This window comes from Misgurnus anguillicaudatus, chromosome 23 (assembly GCF_027580225.2).
Source record: "Misgurnus anguillicaudatus chromosome 23, ASM2758022v2, whole genome shotgun sequence".
Taxonomy (NCBI): domain Eukaryota; kingdom Metazoa; phylum Chordata; class Actinopteri; order Cypriniformes; family Cobitidae; genus Misgurnus; species Misgurnus anguillicaudatus.
The window spans coordinates 27,149,662-27,161,909 of record NC_073359.2 but is presented as its reverse complement, the minus strand read 5'-3'; the positions used below and the strand labels follow the sequence as shown (position 1 = coordinate 27,161,909).

Here is a 12,248-nt window from a genome sequence, read left to right as displayed (position 1 = left end):
TTGTGATATCGTCCCCTTGGAATTATAGGGTTCTATCTGCGTTCTGGGCAGTTTTGAGATATTGAGCTTCAAAGTTTTTACATTACATATAGGAAAACTTACATGGGGAAGACGTTTCTTTCAAACATGAAAATAACAGGGACCCTAAATGTATTCTAAATATACAATATCAAAATCCTATCAAATTTCTAAATGAGGATTTTTGGAAGGGGTCAAATGCAGATAGAACCGTCTAATTCTAAAAAAACACTTTTCGCTTAGAATTATAAGGTTCTATCTGCAAAAACATTATTTAAACATTAAATATAAAATTAATGTTGTAACAATTTTTCAACATGTGTTAGAAAGTAACATTTTAATAATTTCTATGACATTTAATATTTTTATTTTTAGCACTTTTTGCTCATTTACAACATTGCTTCTTCCCTCTTTTTCGCTACCATCCTCCTGTATATGTCGGGTTCATTACAAAAATAGACAATTTTGTTTTAGCATGTTATACTATTCCCTACTGAAAAATCCACCTAAAACTAACATAAGCTGGTGAGCTGGTTTTAGCTGGTCTCAAAACTTGGTTTTAGCAGGTCTCCCAGCTTGGTTTTAGCAGGTATTGTTGGTGTAGTAAGCTGGTCTAGCTTTGTTTTGGTCACTTTTTAAGCTGGTCTAGCTGGACTTAGCTACTGCCACCTTAAACCAGCTAAAACCAGCTACCAGCTTATGCTGGTCTTTGCTGGATTTTTCAGTAGGGTTGAGCAGCTACAGGCTACAATCATTCTGAAATCATTTTAATACTGAGGTAACTGCTTTAACAACCTTTCACATTTTTACATTTTGACATACCGATCATAACTTACTGTAAACACACTTTTTTTGGGTAGGATAGGTTAGTTCGTTTTTTCTGTTTTTTTATCTTAGTGCTTGCCTCTTAATATCAGGAACTATGAAGCTAGCACTGCTGGCTAGTGTGGTGTCTAACTATGAAAACAATCTCCTCAGCAAGACCTAAAAAAAGACTGCCCCTACTGAAAAATCCAGCAAAGACCAGCATAATCTGGTAGCTGGTTTTAGCTGGTTTAAGGTGGCAGTAGCTGGTGTAAGCTGGTCCAACCAGCCTGGCAAAGCTGGTCAAGCTGGTGGGTCAGCTGGTCTTCCAGTATGACCAGATAAGTCCAGCTAGACCAACTTAAAAAGTGACCAAAACACAGCTAGACCAGCTTAAAAGTGACCAAAACACAGCTAGACCAGCTTAAAAAGTGACCAAAACACAGCTAGACCAGCTTGCTACACCAGCAATACCAGCAAAAACCAAGCTGGGAGACCAGCTAAAACCAACTCACCAGCTTAAGCTGGCTTTTACAGTAGGGTGAACTTGTCAGGAATTCGGGCTGTCGATCTTTTTTTGTCGATTTTGCGTTGCGCAGCATAATCCTCACAGATATTGGGTGTCTGTGATTTTTCCTGTCGTCAAGGAAAAAGCCGGCAACACGACATATAGGGATGGTTTCCCGGACAGGGATTAGACTAGTCTTAGACTAAAAAAATTGAAGATCTGTCCAAACTGAAAACAACTTGCACTGACATATCTTAAAATACATCAGTGCCTTTTGTTTGCCTCAAAATACAGACAAGTAATGGTTTTGGTAAGGCATGTTTGTTAAATATTTCCTAATGAAACTAAGGTCTAGTTCTGACTTAAGCTAATCCCTGTCTGAGAAACCACCCCATAAAGTTGATCCTGATTGGTCCTCTTCTGTGCATTCGAAGTGCTGATTAGCTCTCGCAGATAGAACCTTATAGAGCCAACTTAGAGTTCGATTTTGTAGATAGAACCTTTTTGTTTTTTTAATAAAACGTCCCAAAATGTACATAACTTTAAAAAAAACATCACATAATGTAAATAAGTTGTCACAGAGTAAGAATATGTGAATAACTCAATTTTGACAAAAATGTCAGATAGAACCTTATAGTTCCAAGGGGACGATATGTATCTGTATCTGTGAAAGCTCTACATGTGATTTGTATAAATGAAGTCTCCGAAAAATGCTTGACACAGTGCAATGGCTTATCTTGCGTTATTGGAAGACTTGGCAAATAATCCATTCCGCCGGTAGCGCGTTTTCAAAGATCGCGCCAATGATGCTGGTTATATATGCTGCTGTCCAAGGTGGAAAGTTGTCTGTCCTCCTCCAGTTGCACTCGTTTCACGTCGGTGTGCTGTGACGCGTTTTTTTTTTTTTTTTGGCTGATAATTTAATGTCAAACGACCTTTTTAAGTGTTCTCATACCCAACCGAATTAAACACATTGGTAACATGTTCCCATGCAGATTTGTTTTCTTTTGTTAGTCATTCCTCCCGCACTAAGTGAACCAAACATGATGTGTTATTAGGATTTAACCTCATCCACCAGTAACTCAATTTCTGCGTCTGTAAAGTTCCTCTTTTACGCTCTCTTTGCCATTATTGCGATGAGGGAAAAAGCACAACCACGTGACTTATAACGGGAGGTGTTGTCACCATATATGGTTCATTGGAGGCGTTTCGAAATGCAAATGAACATGAACGTGCACGAGCATGGTGCTTAAGAACAAGTGGGATTTATCATCAAGGATTACTTACTGATGTGCGTACGAACCACGTGCGCACGTTTGATAAATCCGGATTTTTTTGTACTTAGGCACATTCTAAATTTCATTCGTAGGTACAAATATAGAACATTTTCTACGCAATGTTGATAAATGAGGCCCCAGGGATTTTGCAGTGTACAACTGCCCCTGCATTTATGTTTTTTTTTTTTTTGTGGGAACGATTTGAAAATCTAAGCTTATCTAAAGCTTAGTAGATAAACACTTTCAGGAAAGGGAGTTTGAAAATGGAACCCCATTACACCAGAAACCCATGATATAAACACATGCAGAATCACTGACCGTATGAAAGATCAAAACAAGGGAATAAAGGTCAATAGCGAAACATAGGTAGTACCCTTTCAAAATTTACAAGACTGCAAGAATACCAACTGACCAACTGTAGTTTGATGTTAAACATGTTGATCAAACACAATTTATGTTTAAGTGACCATGTCAGTAGGTGTCCGCCTATGCAGTAACGTGGACCAGACTTTATCAAAACTCAAAAAGACAAAACAATCTAAACTTTATCTATGTATGTGAGAATAAAAACATTTAAGCTACACACTGTGATGGTTTTTACACACTAAAGAAAATCAAAATTGAATAACAGGAAAAAGAAAATGTCCCAAATAGGCGTCCACCTATGGGATCTAGGGATTGGGCAAAACATCTTTTATAACCAGGCAAACATTTACATTATAAAACAGATTAAATGATGAACATGATTTTGTAAGGAGCATAAATCCATTTTGTAAGGATCCACAGCAATATTCATTATTTGTAATTTCATCTTTGTGCAGGTGCTCTATAAAGTATAGTGGTTTGCAAAGCACAATGGTTACGCTCATGTAGTGTCTAAGAAATAACTTATCATTATAAAACATTTACTTTGATTTTAACTTTATTTCTATATGTTAACTTAAGTTATCTTAAGAGTTCATAGTTGATTATTTATCTGCAGGTGCATTTTAGACATAAATGAAAGATTAGACACATGATATCCTGTTTTATGTGATGTGGAAATGAAGGAGGAGTTAAACAGAACACCCAAACGCTTGAGAGAGCACAGAGACAAGAATGAATATATCCTCTATCGATTGAGTCTTCATCTGCGAGTCTTTAAGTGATATATATTAAGCATTTTAAGTATATATTACTTTCTCTATTCTCTATGTATTTTGTAGATAAAAATATGGCAAAAATTAAGCAGGATTTTCTTTCTGTCTGCCAGTTTTTAAATGTTGTTTCTTCATCAAACTCGCTCACTTTTTGCATTATGTGGAGTTAATTTTTGAGGACCATGCAGTGTTTTTTCTGCTTGTATTTATTGTTCATGAATGGTACGTAATACCTTTTCTTTTATGGCATATGAAATTTATGTAACCTATTTAGGTTGTTAAAATGAAACCCCACACATAATAAAACACTATAGTAAACTTTAGTTAGCATTAGGAAATGTAATGTACTGTAGTTTATAGTAATTATACTATGATTAGTATATTATGATATTCTGTAGCTTTAACTAAGGTAATATGATACATATACTTTATTATTTACTATAGTAAGGTTAAAATGATAGTATGTAGGGATTATCTTAGTATATATAGCAGGGCCGTGCACAGGGGGGTGGCCCGGTGGCTAGAGCAACTGCCCTTCTGCCCTAATCAGATTTTACTTAGATCAGGGATTCGCTCAAGATGAAACAGATTTGCCAATAAATGACCATTTGATAGCGCTGTGAATTTAGGGACCGTCTTTAAAGTACTCCATATACGTTTCTACTTTAAACAGCATTAAAATGGAATAACTTAAAGTCAACAAACAGTCACAAAACCAACTGTAAAGTGTTCGTGGTTGTCAACTATAATGCACACTTTTTTAGATGTTTTATATTTATTCAAATAAACTGTTAAATACTATTGAAGATAGAAGCGTGTACGGTGCACTTTGGAGATGGTCCCTAAATTCACGAACATCAAACTTTATTTATTTATTTATCTATCGACAATTAGCTACGCGTGGTAACGGTGAAGACTTATGCATCAGCAGTCCACTTCAAAATAAATGAAATATTATGGACAGGAAATTACATTATGGCATTTGGATTATTATGTCTGGATAGCGAGAAAACAACTTTTGTTATCTCGAGATCATGAGAAAACAAGCAGCAAAAATAAAAATATGGATGACCTCTCTCGGCTTTCCTATGTTTTTGTATTTCTGTGGATGATTTGCTCTCTGTCTTCCTAAAGTGCTAACAACATAGCAAAGATTTTTAGAATTACAGTGATTGTCTAATGAGTACCCGATGAGATCTAATATAAATAACACCAAATTTGCTGTTGTTGGAACACTTTGTCGACAAAAAATAAAAAACAATGTTTTTAAAAAAAAAGTTGGAAGGGAGGCTGCAAAAGCTGTTCAAAATTGCAAACGTGGATTCAAAGCTTCAGCATGTAAATCATACAGAATATTAAGAAGTTTTGTCACACTCTTAATCTTGTTATAACGGCTATTTTCCATTATAATCACTTACATTATTTGATACTACACTATAACACGTCATATTGTTAAAACCATATACATTGGGCCCCCCGCCCCCTTTTTGGTTTGGGCCACTGCCCCTCAAAATGTCTGTGCACGGCCCTGATACACTGCAAAATCCTGGGAGTTAAATTAACACTGCTCAGTGTTTATATAGGTCCACTCTCCAGAGTGTTAAAAAAGTAACACCGGAGAGAGTTAAAAGCTACAATCTGTGACTTTATCCTCTCTATCACCATCTCTGTTTGAAACCTGAAATTGCATTTTACATCTTACTTTTACATCCTACTTGGGTTATTTTCTTAACTTAGGTTTAGATGTTGGCTGTTTCGGTTGGAGTCGCCATTGTTGTGATCAGTGGTTGTTTTAGTAGGACTTGACTCTTGACTGTTAGCTTGTTAGTTTTTTCTATCTGCTATATTGTAGTGTGTTTAAAACACATTGTTATAGCAAAGAAAAGGTTACTGTGTGATTGAATAAAACAAAATGTCAAACATAATCTTTAAATGAACAGATTTATTAATATAGTTTTTCCTCCCTCATCAAAAGCATCATTTTCTATTAATAATAAATTACTACAGTTTAAGGTCCAGAACTCTCATAGCAGTTTATCATTCTGAAGGATTTTGGTAGTGTGCACAAAAACATTAACCGCTGAACAATTTAGATACAAAGACATCAAGAATCGGAGTATGAATCTCAACAATGGTGACAAAGAATATGGTAAAAAAGTTAATTATTTATTCATGCTGCAGTGCATTCTGGGAGTTCTTAATGATATTTGTAATTTGTTAATACCCAGCATGCATTGCAGCATGAAGCTTTTCATTTTATTGTCACCATCATTGTGATTCATACTCTGATTCTTGATGTTTAAGTGTCTACATTATATTGCAATTAATCTGTAAGTGTCAGTGCTTAAAAATGGTTCAGAATGAAAAACTGCTATGAGATGGCTGGATCTCATACTACAGTATCATATTATTGACAGAAATAAACACTTCTAGTAAGAAGTCACTAAATTAATTCTTTTTAGGAGTGTTATTTGAAAGTATATCCTAACAACCATTATAATCATAGAAATGCACTAGTGTATCCTCTTTGGCCACAAAAAAAAAAACATGTTTTAAACACATGCAATTATAACAGCCAAAAAAAGCTAAAAAACTAAGACTAAGACTCAAGAGTCCAATTGGAACAACCACTGATCACAATAATGGTGACTTTAAATGAAACAGCCAACATCTACTCCTAAGTTAAGAAAATAACTCTACAAGTAAGATCTAAAATGCAATTTCAGTTTTCAAACAGAGATGGTGATAGAGAGAATAAAGTCACAGATTGTAGCTTTTAACTCTCTCCGGTGTTACTTTTTTAACACTCTGGAGAGTGGACCTATATAAACACTGAGCAGTGTTAATTTAACTCCCGGGATTTTGCAGTGTATATAGTATCTACTGTAAAACACTTTACTATAGCAAAAATATCAAGACTTATTAAGCTCTTCTAGTGTTGACTTTCAGGACTCCATACTGACTAACTGTCAGGATCCGGCCATTGTATCATGTTTAATATTATGTCTTGTCATTATGGCTGGGTTCTGACAGTCCCATGTCTTATGTGAATCCCCATGATCTTGTGTTTTGAGTCATGTGCCTTCAGTGTCTTGTCTTCTGACCTCGCCCCCTTGTTCTCCCTGTTAATTGTTTAATCATTAGTTTATTCCCATCACCTGTTCCTCCCTTGTTATCTTGTTTAGTTTTTGCTATTTAATCCCTTTGTATCCTTGGTCCTGTGCTGGTTCATTTTGTGCTATTCATGTCAGCTCTAGTCTTGTCAATCTAGTGTTTAAATTAGTCAAGTCCAGTTAGTGTGAAGTCTTTTGTCTAGTGTAGTTTGTCCATTAGTAAAGTGTCTTGTTCAGTGTGATTTTGCCCCCACGTGGGCTTTATTTTTCTGTGAATTTATTAAAGTGTTTTCTGTTTACCCCAACACCATCTGCAATTGGGTTCTTCTGTCTCCTGCTCCTGACACTAACATCTGTAACAAGTTTTTTTTTTTTATGAAATGGGTGTTTTGTGTTTCAGGTGTGTTTGGTGTTGATGGAGATGAAGTGAAGTCAGTGTCAGTGATGGAGGGAGCTTCTGTTACTCTACAAACTGATATTACTCAAATACAGACAAATGATCAAATACTGTGGCAGTTTGGAACTCGAGACACTCGTATAGCTGAAATCTATAAGCAAGGCATTGATATGTTTAATAGTAATGAGACATTTGGAGACAGACTGAAACTGGACAGTCAGACTGGATCTCTCACCATCACAAACATCACAATCACACACACTGGACTTTATAAACTACAGATCTTCAGTAACATAGGAACTTCAGACAAGAGATTCAATGTTACTGTCTATGGTGAATAAATTGTTGTTTTCCCCCTAAAATTGATATCAAAGTTTTTATACAGTTATAAATTGTTATGTATTGCTCGTTCTACACTTTATGGGATTATACATTATGCTTTGCCATGTTATTATCTGATTTTCAGTATTTTATCAGTTAACAATTTGCATATTCTGATAACAAGGAAGTTTACCACAATAGATGGATAAATTGATATTGATAATTTTTTATTGATATATACCTGCGTAATAGTGAACATTTATTAATTTTTATTAACAGTGTCTTATTTTCAGCTCTTCTACCTGTTCCTGTCATCACTCGTAACTCTTCAAACTGTTCGCCATCATCTTCAGTCTCAAAATGTGCACTGTTAAAAATAAACCGTACATTTTACGGTAGAAAACCGGCAGCTGTGGTTGCCAGATCTTTACCGTCAAAAATACGGTAGCAATGTTATTGATTTTACGGGATTGCACCCATTGTACTGTATATTTTACAAATTTTAAATGTTTTTTTTACAGTTTATAACTGTCTATTTAACATGTTTATGTTGCTAAAACAGTTTATATCTGTCAAATTCAAGGGTTAACATTATAATATTTATGGTTCATTACCATTTTTTACAGCTCAAAACTATTTATTGTAAAGGTTTATGTTGTACAAATGACGGTTCAGTACCATCTATTTTACAGCTCAGAACTGTCTAATTTAAATGCTACACTGTAAAAAAATCAGTAAAATAGATTACCAGTACTATTTCCATTATGTTTATAGACATTTCCTTTAATTCCTTTAAAATACTGTAGACTTACAGTAAATTCGCCGTAGTCTTTACAGACACTTTAATCCGCCTATGAAACGCAACAATGGTGACATTCATCAACAAAGCTTCATGCTGCAATGCATGCTGGGTACCAGGATTGTAGAAAACTCATTCATAACTCCCATCATGCATTGTGACATGACAAAATTGTGCAACTTTCTTACCATTTACTGTCACCATCGTTGAGATTTGTATCCAAAGTGTTGATGTCTAAAGAAACTAAAAAAAAGAAACTAACTAAAGCATTTCAGTAGTCTTGTTCTAAACAGTGTCATTTGGATAGAGCATCACTTTTTTGTGCTTTATATCTTTATTGTTCTTTTATCATTTCATGTTCATAAAATATTTATAAAAAGATTTTATGCATATAAAATTATATGCATGACATACAAGCAATCAATAGATCACATGATAGTTTTTTCTACTTCCTCTAGCAATAAACAAGTGGGCTTAATAAAGCACTGTTGCAATTGCTAAAAGAGGAGAGTTAGGTCAGTGAAGGCTACAAGGACAAATGCCTAACTAAAGGAAACACTAATTACAATAATGGTGACTTCAAATGAATCTTAAACAACCACAAACTGGAGATTTAATGGGATAAATTTGGTGGAAAATATCCATTTGACTTGTGATTACATCACGTCAGAAAGAAGATTTGTCTACTAAATCACGTGTGGATGCTGGAATAGTTGAGGACTTGTATCTTGTTTTGACAGCAGTTGAAAACTTATCGTCCATGTTTAGAAAATAATTGTAATTTTATGTTTAAAAGTAATTTTAGTGTGATAAAATTAGGAACTTGATGACAAATGCCTGTATGATGACCACTATAGTGCAGACTGATATTATTCTAATTTTTAAACTCTATCAACAAGGATTTAGTAAAATATAAACAGATGGTTCAGAATATTGGTAACAAATATATTCTCTAAAAGTTTTAATGTTACATCAATAACGCATAATGCCATATCTATTACGCTGATATTGATCAAGAATTTTTTTTTCATTTTTATGGTAATACAGTATCTTGTTAATTTTACTGCAATAAACCATATTTTTATATGTTTTTTACTGTTAAATGTAAGGTCTTAGTCTGTAAAACTAATTAAAGTTTTTCACAGTGAATCCTACGGTTATCACATGTTTTGTGAAATACGGTTTTATTCTGTATCACTTATACGGTATTTTACTGTTTAATTTACAGACATTTTTTACAGTGTGTTTTATTGTGTTCAGTGTTGAATGTGAGAGATGTGAGTCTGTCCTGGTATAAAGGAAACAGTTTATTGTCCAGCATCAGTGTGTCTGATCTCAACATCATCAACATCTCTCTACCTCTGGAGGTTGAATATCAGGATACAAACACATACAGCTGTGTGGTGAACAATCCAATCACAAAACAAACTCAACATCTCAACATCAAGGATGTCTGTCAGATTCATTCAGGTAAGACAGTGTGTGTTCCATTTGAGACAGATATTTAAGTCATAATAAAGACAACATTAATGATTGTTTTTGTTTGTGTATTACAGAACTCCAGCGTTCACATTTTATACCGCTGATACCTGTTGCTGTTGTGTTGCTGGCCGTAGCTCTGGGTGTAGCTCTGTGTGTAAAATACTGGCACTGCAAAACCTATAAACAAACAGCAAGAGAAGGTAAATATTTAGATACACAACATGCAAGAGTAAAAATATTGTTTATAACTGATATGTACATTTTTCAAAGTTAAAGCATGAAATTGTAATATTTTCAAAACAGCTCAGATAAAAGAGGAAGAGATCATTTACACAGAGCCGATCTTGCCACAGAGGTTTCAGCGTAAGGTATAGAGATTATAGTGATGGTTTTCTTCTCTTTCTGCATGTTGTTTAGCAGAAGCATAATATTTAATAGCACACAGGATAAATATTAGTGTATAGCTTGTGCTATTTTTGACCATTAACACACTTTTACCCAGACATTACACCCTTTTTGGTTAGTGATTATATTTTATTTGTTGTTGTTGTTTTTTCTAACAGGCTGATGTTAAAGCAGAAGACACAGTGTACTCATTTGCAATCATGTGACAATTACAGTATAAAATAAATAACTTTATAACTTTGACTTGTGATCATCTTCATACAGACATGGGGTTTACAGGCAGATGGTAGGATAAAAAAAACATAGCTATAACAAAGACTCTTTTGTGATTCAGATCATATTTGAATAAAACCATCTGCTACATCATTAATGTAAATATTATGTTCAGTTCTGTCTGCACCTGCACTTAACTTTAAAATAGAGATTACCTTTCAGTTTCATAATACTTCCAGAAACATCAGCAAAGCAAAGCTCTTGTGTTACCATATGTTAGACTAGACGTATAAAAATAATAAAAATAATGCATTTTATTTAATGCCGCCTTTCAGAACACATAAGGTCACCCACAGCAAGTTCACCAGTGTTAAATCTACACTGCTAGTGTTTATATGGGTACCACCAGACCTGGTGTTGCCCATATGTACATCCTGATTGTATGTTTAACACTGGTGATTTTGGTCACTTATTAGGACAGAACACAAAACAGAGAAACAGTATATGCATGCAAATGCATGGACAGAACTAGATAAAAAATATATTATAAAATGTATATTTTGATCTTAAAGGTACACTTTGTGCACAAATACATTTATGGTCCTGATCTGTGTAAACATTAACTTCAGCAACTACTGTAGTTAAAACTTGACTTATTTTACACCATTTTAATCTTTTGATCATTTTCCAACTGCAATATCCTGTTAGCTGTTGTTATCAGTAATGATCATTCTGGGAAAGTTTGTTCCCATCAAACAGTAGCGTTACTGAAAGTATGGAAATTTGCATGTACTGCTGATACAGGCTTTGTGTTTTAAGTTAATAATCTAAGCTTTCGGTCTTAGTTTTTAAAAATAATGTATTTAATATTCTGTTTCTGAAATCTGTTTCTTTTTATACAGTCTCTATAATGCTATTGGAATGGTTTGTGCATTTTGGCACCTTTACAAGACATTTTACTTTGCCTGGCACTTTTCCAAGCAACTGTCTTGTGGGAAAATTATCAGTTTTCTGTTATGGAAATAATATCTATCCTAGTTAAATCTTTTATTATAATAAAAAAAAAACATAAAGGGCGGTTTCCCGGACAGCGATTAGACCTAGACTAAAACATTTTTAAGAGCTGTCCAAGCTGACAACAACTTGCACTGACATATCTTAAAATAGATCAGTGCCCTTTGTTTTACCTCAAAATGCACACAGGTAATGTTTTTAGTAAAGCATGTTTGTTAAAACTAGTTATATTTCCTAAGTAAACTAAGGCCTAGTCCTGGATTAAGCTAATCCCTGTCCGGGAAACCGCCCCAAAATATACAATTAGAAGATTAGTTCAATAGTTGAGCGTCTCAAAATATCTTTCACAACTCCACAAAATGTGTTTCAACTTGTAATGTGAGATATCAATAGAATCAATATTAGTTAACTAACAATGAACAGCACTTTAATGCATTTATTAAAGGGGTCATATGATGAAAATGTTAGCATTGCCACTTTGTAGGTGTGAGCAAAAACAGGTCATTGAAATTTGAAACCACCATCATTGTGATCAGTGTTTGCACTTTATCCGCTCATTTGCATTTTAAAAAACACACCCAAAACGACACATTTTTGGACTTGACAGCACAATAGAGTTTCAATTACAATAAACCACCATCAGTGTGATCAGTGTTTGCACTTCATCCGCTCATTTGCATTTTAAAAAACACACCCAAAACGACACATTTTTGCTCAAACCTACAAAGTGGCAATGCTAACATTTTCATCATATGACC

General features: G+C 34.3%; 1 protein-coding gene across 1 annotated transcript; it reads left to right on the top strand.

Moving 5' to 3' along the window:
- Positions 1-7,426: 7,426 nt before the first annotated feature.
- Positions 7,427-11,927, top strand: LOC141359388 (natural killer cell receptor 2B4-like). Its single transcript, XM_073861765.1, has 5 exons — positions 7,427-7,576; positions 9,618-9,846; positions 9,933-10,058; positions 10,162-10,226; positions 10,422-11,927. Exons 1-5 carry the CDS (start codon positions 7,427-7,429, stop codon positions 10,467-10,469), a joined length of 618 nt encoding a protein of 205 aa, XP_073717866.1. The 3' UTR covers positions 10,470-11,927.
- The last annotated feature ends 321 nt before the right edge of the window (positions 11,928-12,248 follow it).